The 18,138-nt window shown below is 40.6% G+C and overlaps 1 protein-coding gene and 1 long non-coding RNA gene across 5 annotated transcripts; one reads left to right on the top strand and one right to left on the bottom strand.

The window, feature by feature from the left end:
- The first annotated feature begins 1,016 nt into the window (after positions 1 to 1,016).
- Positions 1,017 to 18,050, top strand: Fs (Follistatin). 3 transcript variants are annotated; one of them, XM_070213375.1, is made up of 8 exons: positions 1,017 to 1,405; positions 7,272 to 7,833; positions 8,882 to 9,067; positions 9,133 to 9,977; positions 10,058 to 10,187; positions 11,832 to 12,062; positions 17,533 to 17,657; positions 17,727 to 18,050. In XM_070213375.1, exons 2-8 carry the CDS (start codon positions 7,281 to 7,283, stop codon positions 17,838 to 17,840), a joined length of 2,184 nt encoding a protein of 727 aa, XP_070069476.1. In that variant the 5' UTR covers positions 1,017 to 1,405; positions 7,272 to 7,280; the 3' UTR covers positions 17,841 to 18,050. The 3 variants fall into 3 exon arrangements, with proteins under 3 accessions (XP_070069476.1, XP_070069475.1, XP_070069474.1); XM_070213374.1 differs by having other exon boundaries at positions 7,183 to 7,833; XM_070213373.1 differs by lacking the exon at positions 1,017 to 1,405 and adding an exon at positions 5,239 to 5,254 and having other exon boundaries at positions 7,183 to 7,833; positions 10,064 to 10,187.
- On the bottom strand, positions 11,477 to 14,918 carry LOC138912470 (uncharacterized). Of its 2 annotated transcripts, none has more exons than XR_011418013.1 (2): positions 14,428 to 14,918; positions 11,477 to 14,261 (listed from the first exon to the last, which is right to left on the bottom strand). It is a non-coding gene; the product is annotated as an uncharacterized lncRNA (long non-coding RNA). The 2 variants fall into 2 exon arrangements; XR_011418014.1 differs by having other exon boundaries at positions 14,666 to 14,918.
- Positions 18,051 to 18,138: the final 88 nt, after the last annotated feature.

Here is an 18,138-nt window from a genome sequence, read left to right as displayed (position 1 = left end):
TATGACGCTGTTTGCACCATAAAGAAATCGTTTTTCTCGGCTGCCTGACTGCCGCTTTGCTCTGGCCAAACAATAGACAGTTAAGGCCGCAGATAAAGATATTTTTGCTATATGGCCGCGGCATGATTTCGCTGCATTTAATGAGCTGTGAGCTGTTGCATTTGTTGTCGCCATTTTTGATGTTAAAGCTTTGAAATTCCTAATTAATTTTGTAAGGTAACCAAAACCTAAATTTACAGAAATCGTTTTGTTCCAGAAAATCCAAGTGAAATAAAAAACAACGAGGAGCTGCTTAGGGGCTCTTCCTAAAATTACAAATTAAGTTTTGTTGCTGACTCTACCACAGTGGAATGTATTTCCTCTGCGTGCTAATCAAAGTCAACTGGTTCAAATACTTTATATATTTTTTTTTCAAGAAAACTTGTTGTGATTTCTCTTTTTCATATTTAATTCTAATTTGTTTTATCAAAATACATTTTAATTCATAACTCTTAAACAACATTTTGTTTTTTTTTATACCCTTGCAGAGGGTGTTATAATTTCAGTCATTTTAAGTAGGTATACCTGCAAGGGTATATAAACTTCGGCTGGCCGAAGTTAACTGCCTTTCTTGTTTAAGTTTAGTTTTTTAAAAAAAAGTTAAGAAAACATTTAAATTTTCTTGAAATTTTTACCCAACGTATTTCCTTAAAATCAGTTTATTTCTGGTTGCTTTATTTTAAGAAAATTGCATCAAAAATGCCACAGTTTATTGCAGTTTGCCCCATGGTGCGGCGCTTTGCATGAGTATGGGTGGGTGTCTTACCATACCTGCTGCCTCTTTTCTTACCTAAATGAGAACTTTTCCAAACTCAGTCGGCACTCGACCAGACTCTCTCGCTCTTTTGCGCTCTCTTTTGGCACTTTACGTTTTGATTGCACCTTACGTTATTTGGTTACGTTATTTCGCTACGTCTTGATTGCAAGAAGTTCGTTTCAATTTTTCAATTTCTCAATTTCAATTCGACCATCAGATGGAGCGCACGTCTCGGTGCCCAGTAAAAACTAGTGCTGTGTCGTCCAAATTCGCGATTCCAGAGCAGAACATAAAAGAAAATCGGGGAAATGGAAATGTAAATGTAAATACAGCCGGTCCGAAAGTGTTGAAATTCGAAGACTCAGCAATAAGTGTGGAGGGGAAAAAGTGCGATCGCCAGTTGGCAGCTTTTAATTTTGTTTTCATTTGTGCAGAAAATATTTTTATTTTTTTGGGTTTTTAAGCTTGATTTCCTGTAATACCTAAAAGTGTCGCTATATTTACACATACTCTGTGCCTGTTGGCTGCTAATTTATTGGCAAACAAACACGTCTAAGTGCGAAAGTTATTTCTAAAACAAAAACATCGCTGCGAGGGACAGTTAAAAAGGTGAGTTCATAATTAAAACTAGCTAAGCTTTTCTCAAATCCTCACCCCAGACAGACGGCTATCATCTCCGGATATTTTGTTTCATTTTCATTCAAACCCAGACGCGGCAGACAAATTTTTCCACGTACCATTTGCCCATCTCAGACAATAACAAAATTCTTGCATAGTTGTCAACAAAGGGCGATCGAAAGACTCAATAACAGCTCGGATTTCATGTGAGCCGATATTTGTTTTTATTTGCGGTTTGCTGAGTCTCGCAGCTCCATCCTTAGATTCAGATTCAGATTCAGCTTGAGAATCAAAATCGGAATCAGAATAAGATCTGATTCTGATTCCGAGTCTGCAGACAACAACTCGTAGCATAAGCAAATAATTTAAAAAGCGCGCGCGCCCTTATCCCGGCCATCCTGCAGATTTCCTGTTTACTTTTGGACATTTCTGAATCCGGCGGCTGCTAATGAGCCGTCGAGGCGTTGCCTCTAAGCGAAACAACTACAAACAGTTTCGAGTGTCAAGCGTTTTCCCCCTCTTTTCGGCCAACGCTGCGTATGTGCAACGCGTGGCATTCGAGCGCTGGCAAAAGCAAACATTTAGCTGTCGCAGCCTACGGATCGGCGGTCAGCGAGTGTCTATACGTCTGTGTTTATCAGACGAGCCTCCGCGCGGAGCAAAAACAACAATATCACACAGAAAGAAAAGTATGTGACTAGACGTCGGTTTCTTATATTTATGTTTATTATTAATTTGAATATGAATACTTAAAAAAAGTGAATAAGTTTAGATAAATATCTGCTTAGTGAATGCAATGATTCGTAGTAAATAGTTTAATTTAATTTGAAAATATTTGAATTAGGGTCTTAAATTCAATGATTCTTAGTAAACATTTCAACTAAACACAAAACCGAAATATTTAGTAAAAAAAATTTGAATAACATTATTGAATTTAAAAATATTTGAATCAGGGTCTTAAATTCAATGATTCTTAGTAAACATTTCAATTAAACACAAAACCGAAATATTTAGTAAAAAAAATTTGAATAACATTATTGAATTTAAAAATATTTGAATCAGGGTCTTAAATTCAATGATTCTTAGTAAACATTTCAATTAAACACAAAACCGAAATATTTAGTAAAAAAAATTTGAATAACATTATTGAATTTAAAAATATTTGAATCAGGGTCTTAATTTATTTATTAAATATTTCCCGCCACTAAAAAGCTAAAAATATTTTAATTGGATTTACGACGTTTTTGTTATCAATGCATATAATCCGACTATGAAATTGATGATCAATTTGATTAATTATGAGCATATTTTTTTCTAAGGATATTTTGAATTTGTTCATGCTGGTACTAAAATAGTACAATTTATGAATTAGGCTCAGAAAATATAAAAGTTCATTGGATTTCAGAAACATTTTTAAATCCTAGACGGTTTGCATTTATTTTTCGGAGGTTGTAGAGTTTTTTTAAGCTTAAGAACTAGAACCAAGATTAAATATTGCTTTGTCATAATTCACTATATTTAACCCAAGTGGTATTTGATATCTAGTTACTTTTCTTCCTGTGCAGGCAGTCCAGCTGTCTGCTCTTGCGATGCTGCTGCCTTCTGCCGCTGATGATACAGCCACTGTCGGTTTGATTTGATTTGTTTGTTGGCTTATGTATATTTATTGAAAATTTACTGCTTGCATAACAAACAACGAAGCTTCTGCTGCGGCTGCTGCTGTTGTCATATGCAAATGCCCCAGTGGGCGGAGGCGTCGGAGGGGGCGGGGCCGCTGTCCAAGTGTCATTAATCTCGCGCCAAAACGGAGACGCACAGTTTACTTTGGCTGATGAGTTTGCCGAAAGGAATTTCCTGTTGTTGGCGAATGACAAACTGTTTCCTTAGAAACCCATCACCCCCTCCTTTCGATCGATTTCGATTTGGGCCGCTTGTTACGTGTGAAACCAAATACGTTGACCCTTTTTTCAAGCGATTTGAACCACACACCGCAGCACAGTTATAAAGAGTTGGGCGACGGCGACCCACAGGGTTCCGCAGAACGGACAGCGCTAAAATGCTAAAAATAGCTTTTGGAGCCGGGTCTGCGGCATTCGCGATCTACCGATCGGTATTGCGCAATCGCAATCGGCCTGAATGGAGCTCAAAGTCGGTCGGTGACTGGATTGCGGGATTGCGAGTTCGAGTCCAGGCGAACGTAGAATGGAAACTAAGCCACACAGGAAGAAATCGGATGCGAAAAGTGATTATTATTCCGATGATTTCCATTTGTGATGTATTTGCTTTTAAAGGTTGTTCAAAGATACATTGAATAACATTTCGTATTTAGCCTTTCTGAATTTAAGACCCGAATCAAAATGTGCCAGTAAGTTATAGAACTAAACGCATAAAGCTCTAAAAAATCGGTTACAATAAGCCGAGGGATTTTTATGACTTCACTAAAGCTTAAGTTAATTTTCTTATTCTTTTTTAGTACCCCAAGTGTACACAGAGAAAAAAACGGAACAATATGGAACTGATATTGTTTCTTATCAATTTTTCCATAACAAAATGTTATGTTTTCATATCAATATGGTACAAAATCATATGTTCGGAAATATCATTTTGATATGAAAACAGATGGGACCAAAATTGATATGAAAAAATACCCGATGAATGATTATTTTTGGCCTTTTTTTCTCTGTGTAGGAAATATAAATACAAAACTGTGCTTTTCATACGAAAATAGCAAACAAATCTTAGTTATCTGCATTTAAAATTAAACTTATTAGAACTAATAGACGTAAAAAGAAAAGAAAAGGTAGTCCCTTTATAGTTACTTAATATTTTTTTTCTCTGCGCAACTCCATTATTTATCTACGAAATTCTCAGGACGGGATTGCTTCTTTCCGCGATTTGTTTGTTTGGCAACTCTATCTGTTTTTCTGAAATATTCTGATTCTGGGCCGCCGTCTGGGGGATCGGTTTTCTGGGCCGGACAATGGGACACAGCACGTGCTTTTTGGGCATAATATGATATAATATGATACGCACTGGGACCTTAGCTGCTTCTGGGGATTGGGTACTGGGTTGGCCTGGGAGCGGCTCAATCTAATACGCAAATGTAACTGAAGGCGGTCCAAGTTGCTTATGGTGGAATACCTGAGAGAACCGCAGTGAAATTTAGCACCACCTTTGATGCAAGTTTTTCGGGGCTTGAGGTTGAAATTATGCACTTGTTGTTGAAGTGCAGCAGCAGCAGCAGTAGCTGCGGAAAGAGTCCAGGATCAGCGCAGCAGAAGATGCAATTCAATACAAACGAAAATGCTCTGGAGAGAAAAAAAAACACATTTTGCGAAAATCCAGAATAAATGCCCAAAAACATAAAAACAGGTCTTTTGAAGCGGCGGCCAACGGTCAAACTGCATCTCTCGAGGAGGAAGAAGAAGGCATTCGCCGTAGCTATATGGTATGGATATGGTGTATATATAAGGCCCCCGACTGTATGTTCCTTCAGCTGTGTTAGTTTCTCCCCGCGTGTGTGTGTGTGTGTGTGGACCCTGAGTTTGGCAATGCAGTTGCCGGGGAGAATGCATTTTGTGCCTTGTTGCTGCTCAGACTTGGCGCTCCTTGCATTTTTTCGCACTGGAGTGCTGCTCCTGTACTCTTTGTTATTTCTTACTTCTCATTTGTTATTTGCGGCTGTGCCCAAAAGACATTTCAGCGAGCATCAAGGAATTCGAGGCATTTGGGTACGAAACTTTGGGTACAGTAAAAGCCGATGGGCTCGCCAGTCAGCCAGAGGAAAGTCCTTAGCGGATCGCTCGAGATCGGTGCGGAGATCTGCAGCTCTTTATCTAGGTATGGCAAAACACCATCCCACAAACACTTTCACCGCACTGGCAGAAAAAGAATAGCTTAAGTAGGAAAAACTAAAAAACTTCTCTCGTTTTGATTGGAAATTACTTTAAAAATCTTTTTTTTAAAAATCACGAAGAACATTTTTGAAACATGATTCATCTTCCTACTCTTCTTATCAGTTATTGTTCTGTAAGCACGCATAAATATTTTACCCATTCCTGAGATTATGCAAGCTTTAATAAATTCTAAATAAAATACATTTTCTATTTAAGCCAAATTATATGATTCTTATTAAATACTAGAGCCCTGCATTTAATAAATACCATATCATATTATAAATAGTATTCCACATTGGTCTAAATTCTGTCATTGTGTTTTTTTCGGTGCAATTGGGGGATATTCGCTTGTTCGAATGGATTAGTATTAGTCCGTTACATTAGTCGTAACCAAGTTATTTGCGATACCGTCTGCAAAGGTTATAAAAACCCATTGACTGCCCGGGGTCTAAAAATAGCCTGGTTGCAGGAATGCAGCTCGAGCAACAGCACAGATGCAACTGCAGTGCAACTGCAGTGCCCAATCCGCAATCTGCAATCCCCAAACCCCAGTCGACAATCGCGGGCTCCGTGGCAAGTGCGTGTGTTATTTTTTTTATATTTTTCCTGTGTGAGTGCAGACATCGTCTGGCGCGCCAAGTGGACAACTGGACGATGGACACTGGACAACCGCCGGATGCGGAGAAGTCGACGAAATTGCAGTCGGCCATATAAAAAAAATGTCGCAACGCGTGTTAACGCAATAACTTTTCGACCGGACCAGGGACTTGAACTCGAACCTGAACCCCAGTAGGTCATTAATGGCCGATGGGAAGGGGATGAGGAGGGTCTTGCATTTGCAACAGCAGCTGAACATTCAATAAGTGACTGGAAGCGGGGTCCCCAGCTGAAGTGGGCTAATTGAATAGGGCGCACGGGTGGGGGCAGTTGAGGTGCAGTCGCCTCAAGGACGTTCGCCGAGTTGGCCAAATTAGGATACTCCAGCCAAGCCGCACTCGAGTCACGTTCAGTCTGTTCTTTTCCGTCTGCATATGTTGTCTTCGGCTTAAGCACGTCCTTAAAGTCATGACGACGACAGACAACAGCAAAAATAAAACAAATGCCAAACTAGCGCGCCAAACTGCAAGTCACAAACAACCAGCCGAACAAACAGGCAAACCAACAAACAAACAGACGGATAAACAGACAGACAGGCAAAAAAACGAAGCTTGCAGAGGGAAGGAAGATGCACTGTAAGGAAAGTCTATTGATTTGTTAAGGCAATGGGTTAAGAAAAATGTGTATTCTGGAGCCTTTTGTAGGAACATTTTGTAACATTTTAAAAAATTAATTAATACAAAAATCTATTCATTTTTCGGAGGACATTTCTTAGTAAGTTACATCTATCTGGTAAAACCTCTATAGTAAATCTAATTTATAACTTCCGAAAATTAATTATTTCCCCAATTTCTCTGCGTGTATGGAGCCAGACAGACGGTGCATAATGCGCCAAACCTACAACACAGCGGCAGCAGCAGCAACAGGTTCTTTATTTTTAGTAGTCGCATTTTGAAAACCGCCTGCTCAATGTCAACTCAACGTTTGAGACTTAATTGTTGCCTCTTGGCCGTCGTTTTTGCGCAAAGCATTCTTGGTGCTTGACTGTTGCTGCTGTTGCCGTTGCCGTTGCCGTTGCCGCCGGTTGCATCATGTTGCTGGCGTGCCACTCCACTCGAGGCTCCATACACATACCCATCTCCATACTCGCTGGAGTGGCAGTGTGCTGCTTTGTCTAATTGAATCCATCCTTACCATCCAGTTACCCTTACCTTTAGCTGTTACCTGTTACTCGAGTGCCTTTGCCATCCCCTCTTGCTTCTTCTCGATCCACAGCACTAGCCGTTGTCATGCCTCATCAAAACCATCAGCCGACGAGCAGCCAAAACAATTTGACATTTCTAAAATCGAATTACAAATTCAAGCGCAGAGAGATGATGACCGCCACTCGCGCACTTCCGGCGACACCAAAGCCCAACCAATTAGGAACAACAATGTCAAAGACGTCAGCAAAAACAGCAGCAACATCAACACAATTGGCAAGAGCAACTAGCCACGAATGTAGAACAATTCTAAGTTTATTTATAGTAAGCGCATGGAGCGTTTTGCAAGAGTTGGCCAATTGCTATTGCTGCCGGCAGGATGACGATGAAGATCGCCGTATTGGCCATGGCCGTGACGTCAATTGCTCTGACGAGGAGGTGTCAATGGCACGTGAACAGCAACAACACCAACAGCAGAAACAGCAACATCGGCAACACCAGCAGCAACACGAACACTCGGCCAGTTCTAGTCCAATGAAAAGCATGCGCTGCACGAGAGCAACACCAGCAGGCCCAGCAGCAACATCCACCGGCACCGCAGCAACATCGGCCGACACAGCAGCAACACCGGGAGCAGCAGCAACTTCTGGCCATCAGTTGGTTGGACAGCCTTTGATGGCTCTGTTAATTGGATTGCTGCTACTGAATTTTCGCCTGGCGGCGGGTAAGTAGTTAGTTGACTGCATGATGCATCTAAATTTCTCTAGAAATCCAAATCTGTCGTGGCGCCTGCATTCGGTTAGCATATCTTTTCGAGCACATCTCAATCCTCGATTCAGTTCATTCGCCTCGATAAATGTGTCACATTATATTTGAATGTGACGCAATTTCTCAACGCCCTGCTGCTTCGCTGTTTGTTTATCCAGCAGATCCAAAAATCTGCTTGGCTCTGCCAAAACGATTCGATCACAACAAGCAGAAGATCAAAATGCAGAAAAAAAGGGGCAAAAACACCGCGAACTCGCACAGCACACAGCAATATTTGCGATTTCGATTAGCAGCCGGCACATCGCATTCCTGAATCCGCTGAATCTTGGAAGTAAACAAATAATTTTTGTTTTGCTCTGTAAAATACCTGCACGTAATTTGACCACTGCGAAAGGGGAACTCGAACTGTTTACTTCCGGTTAGCTTAAGGAAACACCATTTTAATTTAACACCTTTTTTTGTTGAGGCTTTCAGGTTTTTTACATAAATTAAGGTAAAATCTAAGCTGTTACAAAAAGTGCTTACTCTTGCTGATTTCGAAATGGTATACGTGATTCATTACAAGGAAGAAAGAGCTTTGAATTTAATTGATTTTATTTAATTATTTTTTTTTATTATTTTAGTAAGTTTTTAAAAATGTATCAATTATTTGAATAATACACATAGTGGTTTTATAACCAGACATTTAAAATTTAGTTATGATAATTTTTTCCGGCAACAAATAAACAGTTTAAGCAAAGATTTCAAGAATATGAGGCTATATTTGGTATCAGTGCTTAAAGTTATGTGAATTATAGAATTATAATATTTAAATAATGAAATAGTGAATGAATGAATAAATAAATAGTGGCACCATAAATACATTGAAGATAGCGCTTTCGTGTTAAAATCCTTTTAAAGAGATAATTTTCTATTTTCGGTCAAAGTTAGTTATGAATAGCATTCACATCGCTCAAGAACCCTTTAATGATCAGTTCATTTATGTAATTCCCAATCCCCTCCAGCTGGCACCTGTTGGCAGACGCACCTCGGCAGCGGGAAGTGCGGCCAGGTCTTCTCGACGAACATCTCGAGGTCGGAGTGCTGCGGAGCCAGCCAGAGCTTTTCCTACACGGATCGCGAGTTGAGCAGCGTAGAGTACTTCTTTGCGACGGCCATTGGCGGCGGGGTGGAGTGTTCGCCCTGCATGGGTGAGTTATCTATGATCCAGGATCTAGCAATACCAACTTAATCCTCACTTTTCACCATTTCCCAGAGAGCTGCAAGGGCTTCAAGTGCGGGCCCAACAAGAAGTGCGTAAAGCGAAAGGGTCGTCCGAAGTGCGTCTGTGCCCCCGAATGTGGGGCAGCTCTGCGACGCAGGACGCAGGATCAGGATCAGGATCGGGATCAGGACATGGTGAAGCCTCCCCGCGAGTCCCGTAGTCTAAGTAGCGAAAATTCCAACTTCAATTTAGGTTTAGACGGCGGCGGCCAACGCCAACGTGCCAATGATAACCAAAGAAAGCAGCACCGGAGACTTTTGATCATAGACAGCAGCAATTTGCCTCGGTCCCAGTCTCTGCCCACCAATGGCCAGATGAGAAGGGGTCGGGTGGAGATGACGGGCTATGAGAGGCGCAGGCACAGAAACAGCCATGGAAACGGCAATGGCAGGCACTTAACAAGATCAATGACGACAGGAGCCAATGACTCCTCATCCGCGGCTGTTCCAGACAAGACGCCTGCGCAGTCGCCTGGTGCAGTCGCAGATGCAGATGCAGACTCAATCTTGGCTGAGTCTGAGTCTCAGTCTCAGTCTAGACGCAACTTGGCAAATGCTAATGAACCCGCCAACGACATTAATAGACAGTCGACTCGAGTCAGACACCAGCATGCCAGTGCCAGACGCATCCAGCATGCTCCAAATCCAGACAATGGGCATAGGAGGAGGCTGGATACAGAAGCCCGGTCGGCGAATACCTCATTGTCTGGCCCCGGATCGTCGAATCATCGTCGGATCTTTCAGCTGCAACGCGGAAGTGAAACGGCTGCGTCATCGGACCTCGCTAATGCCCATGACTTGGCTCTTCTGGGCGGAATCTACGAGCCCCTGCCGCTGGTGAGTATCTCCCCTGGAGCTCCGAGCATCCACTGACCATTGCCTACTCCTCGGGGCTAAATTTGTTTTTTTCCAACCAGCAGCAGCCGCACTCGAATCCGGTTTGCGGCTCCGACGGACGCACCTACAACACCGAGTGCCAGCTGCGCAAGCGCGCCTGCCGCACCAACAAAGCCCAACTGGAGGTCGCCTATCGGGGCCACTGCAAGAGTGAGTCTGAGTCCACCAGTACCATTTACCATCTACCATTTACCACAAACCATATGCTATGACCACTGCACTCCGAACAAATCGTGCAAGAAATATATGAACCAAATATAAATATATATCTGAAAACAAATTTTAAAACTCTTATAGCTTAAGTTTTACCATATATACCTACTAAACTTGTCCAAGAATTTATTGTCAAACGTAACAGAATTTCTAGAGTTGAAAATAGGAATTTTTAATAGGTAACAGAATTTCTAGAGTTGAAAATAGGTATTTTTAAAAGGAATACTAAGGGTGATGAGCAATCCGTAGTATATGATATTAATTATATTCCTCTCCTTTAATGTGACAAATATATCCTTGATTTTTGCGAGTGTAGGTGGACTGGGTTGCTCGCGTGCCAAAACGCAGCAGCGCCACAATTAGATTAGATGACAAATTATTGCACATTTCAATTACGGCCAACAACTTGTCGCCAGTGGTGAAATCAACTGGCCAACCAGCCAGACTTCGGCCAGAAATGTTGTGTAATAATTTAATGATACAGGAAGCACTCGCAAACATGCTCAAATGATCAATAAAAACGGCGTACAAGAACGATGAGCCAGGAACCCAAAGAACTTGTTGGATTAGCCGCAAGCACACGACATTCTGTTGCCGGTGTTGCTGTTGCTGCTGCTCCTGCAACTAGCAACTTGCAACACATAACCGGCAGTGGCAGCAGCAGCAACAACAGCAACAGGCAACTGCAATTCCAGCAATCTAACGTTGGCGCGTGCCAATATATTCATATATCCAATGGAATGCCCAATCGGCAATTCCGATGGCGATCTGCGGCGACCACTCATTCGCATTCAATTGCGAGCGGAAAAATGATTGCAATATTTCGCGAGTGTCACAGTTGGCGCCAAGGCGTTTCGCGTTTTCGCATTTTCCCCTGATAAATTTCGACAGTTTATTGCCGGCCATATAAGCGCATATATATCCGAGAGTTCCGACTGTACGAGAGTGGGGGTACGGGCTAAACTTAGACATTGGCCAACTACTTATTTATAGGCACAATCAGTGCCTTTATGAGAAGAGCATTCGTTAATGCCAAAAACATAGTTGCAAGGTGCAACATGTTGGCGTGATTAGCTGACATTTTTTGGGATAGTCAATCAAGAGGGCTCAAAATTGTAGTCACCACAAATTAGAAAAATATCAATATTTTTGCCTAATCAATAAGATTTAATAACGTGAGCAATGAAAAATGCAAAAATGTTTACATTGAAAACAATTTATACAGGTTTAACATAAGACATGGTGTTTAATACAATAGAATAGAAAGTGAAAGAGTTATAAGAAATAACCAAGGTTTTACATATATATTTGTGATTGCCTTCTCTGATTATTTAAATATCCACGATATACAATATGTTATTCCTTTTCCAATCTTACTTATATATACAATTTATATAGGCTTTCATTAAGATATGGTGTTTAATACAAAAGAATCTTAAGTGAAATGAGCTATAAGAAATAACCTAAAGGTTTTACATATATATTTCTGGGTGTCTCCTCTGAATATTTAAATATCCACGATATACAATATGATATGAATTGATTTTGCTTATAAGTGTTATTTTCAATCCTTCTTCCCAGACAGCTGCAGTGGCGTCCAGTGCCTGAAGGGCTTGACCTGTGTGGAGGATCAGTACATGATGCCGCACTGCATCGCCTGCAGGATCGAGTGTCCCTCGGATAACCAGGATACAGACTCCAGTTCGGTGTGCGGCGTGGATGGCAAGACATACAGGAGTGCTTGTGATATAAATCGAATGATTTGCAAAATTGGACGTTCCATCGCAGTGGCATATCCGGGACCCTGCCGAGGTATGTATTTTGGGCGGAGAATGCAGACTGCGAGAATCAATCAAATTAATTGGCAAGGAAAGCCTAGTTGCAGTCGGCGAATGCAAATTGTTGCTGTGCGAATTTAACAACAATCAACAAGGAACCGCAATTTTGCATTTGATTGACTCGACTGAGGTTTCCAGCCAGCCCAAGTTGAGTTCAGTTCGGTTAAGTTTCAGTTAAGTTAAGTCGAATCGAATCGCGTCACAGCCACAAGTGGTTGTTTGCTGTCTGCATCTTGGCCATATACTATGCTATGCCATGTACCATATCAAGTTGCCGGCTCTCTCGGTGTTTGACTGAAATTGCTACATTTGCTTATACGGCTCCATGATTGCCAGCAATTTGATTAGCCCGTCAGCTCTGGTTGGCCTGGTCTGCTCCACTTTGACTACGAGTACGAGTACGGGTGCATCCACAATTACAGCGAACACTCGCGTCGTCGGCATCATTCATGCTTATTAATTTTGCGGTTGCCATCCGATTGATCGACTCCGATTTCCAATTAATTATAATGCCCAGAGTCGGCCCACGACAGAGAGTGCACCGCAAAAAATTAATTCATTCAGTGCTCCAATGATCGTAGTTTTAACTAAAAAGTTCATTCTTCCTATCATTATTTATTGTTACATAATTGAAATCTTTATGTTTATATTCCTTATCAGCATCAACGGTCCATAAAGGCATACCCTTCTATAATTGCTTTACATTTCATATGTATTTAAGCTCAAAAAAATATTAAATTGCAAGAGATTTGAAGACCGTGGTGATGTAGAAGTCATGTATTCTCATAAATGTGGCATAGTGTTCATTCATTATAATAAAAGAGTTTAGTTTTGTTTCATTATTTCAATGTTTTAAAGTTTGTTAAAAAAAAAGAAATATATTTCATTTTAAATATTGGTTATTTATAATTTCATTAATATTAGACGAATTAAGTATTTTATATGCATTTCATTTACATTTCCCATTGAATCTGTTAAGCTTGGTCAATAATATTCCACAATTATTAAACAAATCGCATTAACATTTTCATTTTTGAGAACTAGACAGTATTGAGTGATCACTTTATTCTTTATCATACCTAAAAAGTTGTAATCTTCAGCAAATTAAATTGTATACCAAGGTCCTTGGACATATTTGTAGTACACTCATTCTCTCGAACAAATTAGTTTATAGAGCAATATTAGAAAACATTAGGAATCATTTATACTAATACTTGTCTTCCGCAGAAAAAAAATTATTAAATTACATCTATTATATAATACGTTAAATACCGATATTGGAAACTATGAATCTGTTGAACTTGGTCAATAATATCCCACAATTCCTAATAAAATCGCAATATCATTTTTGTTTTTGAGAATTAAATCAATGTGTTCTTTATCATACCTATAAAGTTTTGTCTTTAGTAAATTAAATATCAATTTAATTGAAACGATCCTTTATACCAAGACCCTGCAATTGTAGAACCCATTTTTCTATAAATCAATATTTCATAACAGAACGGATCATTTATACCAATATTTGTCTTCTACAGAATAAAAAATTATTGATCCATTATTTAATATACTTATAGTACTTATATTGGAAATTTGAAGAAAAGAAATTTTACATACTGAATTCATAGTTCTGTGTGTCAATAAGTGCTATTGCTATTCCAAAACCATAAAACATCCAAAATGTAACTTCTTATAAAACTTTTGGCATAGATCAAACTTTTTCTTCCTGTGCGGCAATCAGTGGTGCTGGAAAAGGCGTGGAGGGCGTTCCGCAGTCGCACCAAATCCGGAGAGGAACTCGAGAACCTCTGATCGGAAGGGGGCGACGGGGACGGACGGACTAAACTAGTTTAGTGTGCCATGGGGGCTGAAGACAAAAGAGGGCTGCTGTGCTGCAATTGCCTGTTAATTGCAGTGTTTTGCTGCAAATTACAGCTTGTAGTTAATGCGAAAACAAAAGCTGTCAATCCGGCACCAACAGCAGCTGCCGTTGACAAAAATCCCCTCACTCCGGTCATTCTGTTTGGTATTATTATTTATCAATATTGTAGCTTAGTCGTCCTCAATTTTCATAATGAGTTGTTGCTGGCCGTACACGTTACTTCATTTTTCAACCTCTTTTCGATTTGATACCGTACCTTTTAATTTTATACATTTCCATGCAGCACAGGTAAACCTGAAAAAATACAAACAAAATACAAATACAAACGATATATTTTTTGAGATCCAGATAGTTTGAGTTGGCTTTAATTGTAAAAAATCAATTGCACTGGTTTTTTCTCCAAAACAAAAAAATCCTTTGAATATCCATAATCATTGTTTATATCATTCTTGATACACACATTATTTTTGGAGAATCCTTAAATTCCTCCAAATTTCCAGGTTTCTTAATATATCTTATTTTCATTTTGTGTTCATTGAGATATTTTTTTATTTTTAAAACGTTTGCAAAACATCTAGTTCTTTAAGTTTACTAAAAAAAAATGTTGGTATATTTAAAAAAAATCAAAGTTAAAATATCCGAGATCTTGACAACTTCTTTAAAAAATCCGTTTGCATAAAAACAATCATTTTTCATACATTTTACATATGCACAAAAAAAGATTTTGGCAAGATTTTTATTCCAGGTAAAAAAGTTTGTTAAAAAAGCGTGTTAAACTGTAGGTACTGTTTATAAATATTTTGATGTTACTTCTAAAAGGTAAAAAACGTGTTAAACTGTAGGAATTGTTTTAAAATAATTTTGATGTTACTTCTATAAGACCTCAGATCACAATGAGAACAAATGGAATACGTAAGCTATATAAAACCTGACGTTTTAAGACTTGTTTATCCCAGCCTACTATTATATTATAGTTGCAATTTGGTTCATTTCACTCACTGGTCGTCCGTCTATCTTCGTAAACCCTTTTACCGGTAGCCGGGATCTATATAAAGATCATTAGCTACTATTCACTCTTGCTTTTAACCCAGCCACGCCATCAGTCGTATCTCAAAGCTTAAAAACAAGTGTGCGTGAGACCCTGCAGTTTGTTGATCTGGGATCTTCGTCCGGCTCAGCTCCCCCTGGTACTCCTTCCGCTTTCCTGGGTTCTGGTTCCTTTTCCTTCCTGCTGCTTAATGTGCGTCTGGTACTCGTTATGTTACGTGGATCGTCTGCCGATAAGATAATGCTAGCGTGCGCGTGTGTTGGTTTCCTGAGCCTTTTATCTTCATGGTTAGTAAGTTTATGGTTCTCGGGCATTTGTTTGTTTGTCTGATTTCACATAAATATTTTCAGTCGCGATCCGGGCTCAGGCCTGAAAAAACTCTGTCTGGGGGTATTACGGAGTTGGGGGACCCAAGAGCGCAAGAGCGCAAGAGCCCAAGAACCCGGCACAAGCCACGAAAAGTTGCCGTTGGCCCCAAGAAATATGACTACACGTACAAACCATTAAAACGCCATTTTCGCAACGCTCTGCGGCGACGCAGGTTCTGTGATTGCAACTCTCTCGAGAAGTGGATTGAGGGGTCCCGAACCGAATGGTATAAAGTCCGGTCTGGGGTGTCCAGCTGTCCAGCCGTCCAACTGTCCACGTCGTCGCGACGTCACTTTTGTCTGGACGAGCGTCTGGCTCTTCTTCCTCTTGCTCTGGGCCGGCTGTAGTTTACGATCGTATTAAAATCACCTTAAACAACACGCAATGCCAAAATGGCCAGTCGGCCTGGCCTGAATGGGAACACGCATATACCCTGGCCAGACACATGACCCACGACGCATCCCATCCACAAAACCAGCCCATCCCCTCCCATCCTATATGATCCCATCCCATTCCATTCCAACCATCCCATCCACACAATGTTGCAATAAGTTCCGCCAACGGCCGCCGGCGTTGATTAAACCACGTCGACATAACAAATTATAGTTGGCTCGCCTTGTGACGGCATTATCAGCCATAACCAGCGATGCAGCTCCCGCTCTGGAGGCCACTGGAGGCAACTGGAGGCCACTCCAGACCACTGCCACATCCATCACAATCAACAAGTGCGGGGAGCGATCGCACAAAGGACGTATCTGCCTAAAGCTAAATTGGCAGTTGAAATTAATAAACTTTAACTGTTACGAATTGCTAGACGGCGGACTTTCACGCACCGTCGTCTCCCGGGGATGCAGATGAAGTTCCAGACACCCAGACATCCAGACAGCCCAGCCCAGCCCATCCACCTCCCTTTTGGCTCCACCTTCACCTCCATTGCAATTGCGATCAACAATACCCGGGGGCTCTGTGCAACAATGTTGCCCACAAGTCGCAGATCATGTTGACGATAAACACATATATTTTGCTCTTGCTTTTTCTGCTCTGCGGCTGCGCACCGCTTGGCTGCTTTATTACTCGACTGGCTGACTGGCTAACTGGCTATATGGCAGTCGCACCATTGGGATGTCGGATGTTGGCCCGGCCCGAAGATGCTACCCGTCTTGCGCACGCGGATTGCACTCTGCTGGAATGAAATTGGGGATGGGGATAGGGATGTGGATGGAGATGGGTTTTGGTATTGGAATGGGGAAGGGAAAGAGCCTTTGTACACAGAAAAAAAGATTACCAAATCAGAATTATCTTTTAACAAATCGCATTTTGAGAGACAATAGAAAAATAAATAATGTAATCTAACAAACTTATGTTTAATAAAATATATTTATAGAGATAAAAATATGATTTAATAAAATATATTTATAGAGATGTTTTTCTTTATCTCTATAAATATATTTTATATAAAAGTTTCTTAAAGAGTGTTAGATTTAAGAAAGGAAAATAATTCGATTATTTATTATAATCATTTCCATTTAAATACTTTACATTTTTCATTACATATAAATTTTTATAAATCTATAAATTTTGTTTCTAGTTTAATATCTGGTCGACATTTTTTTCTGTGCGTTTTTTGTATTGCCATGTCTGCACTACTCCGCGTGGTGTGAATAATGTGTCAGCTTAGAAAATTGCAATTGAGGCAGACAGCAGATTTGAATATGCATTAGTATCCCTGAGCCTCACATATCCTTACACAAGTCAATGCGCCATTATCGTAATTAGCTAAGCATATAACTCAGATCCCCAAGGAATCATTGCTAGCATTTAGTCTGTTCTATAATCGTGTTTATAAAATTAATTTATTAATAACTCCTACTAATACAAAATGGAACCTTAATGACTATTAAACGACCGAATGCAACTAAAGTGTTTACAATTGACTTAAAACCTTAAAAACTGGAAAGTTTGCTCCAAGCTGGCGTAATCCTGTAATCACGGCAGCACCTGTCCAGATTCTCAGGGAGGGCAGGATATGCAGTCGAGTGTGCAGGGGCCATTAAACCGAAATTGCCAGACATAAAACAAGGCTGAAACTTAACCGCAGGCAGCCGTCATTAATGCGCTCTCATCGTAAACGTAAACTTTATATTGCAGTGGGCCGCGTGACCTGTGCAGACATCAAGTGTGGGCCGAAGGATAACTGCCTGGTGGATCTGCAGACGCGCCAGCCGCGATGTGTGTCCTGTCGCTACAAGTGTCCGCGGAAGCAGCAGCGACCGGTGAGTAGTCCTTAGCCGACTTTTCCTGGAAAAAATTTGCCCTTAATTAGAGATCATTCCGTTTGGCAGGCACACAAAATATGCGGCTACAATAACCATACATACAACTCGTGGTGCGAGATGCACAAGCACTCCTGCGAATCCCGCTACTTCATTGGCGTCAAGTCCCAGGGAAGCTGCTAGAGGATTGGCCTGGGTATTATGTAGCCTGTTCGTCCGTAGTTCCAACATCCAAAGATTCTCGTTGTGCGTTTTCGTGTTGTAATCGGTGGATGGGCCTTAGGCTGTTGCCAACCAAGCTTACACTACATATTATCGGATACATTTTACATACAGGGCAAAGTATTATCAACCATACAACATTACGTATTGCAGCAATTCTTATCCAGCATGTATCGCAAGAGAAACCACATATCTTAAGAGGCTTTTGTATTTAACAGTAACATAGGCTACACGGTAATTACTTTAATCGATTGGTTTA

The sequence above is a fragment of the Drosophila takahashii genome, chromosome 2R (assembly GCF_030179915.1).
Source record: "Drosophila takahashii strain IR98-3 E-12201 chromosome 2R, DtakHiC1v2, whole genome shotgun sequence".
NCBI classification, from domain to species: domain Eukaryota; kingdom Metazoa; phylum Arthropoda; class Insecta; order Diptera; family Drosophilidae; genus Drosophila; species Drosophila takahashii.
This window is presented reverse-complemented; position numbering and strand designations above follow the sequence as displayed.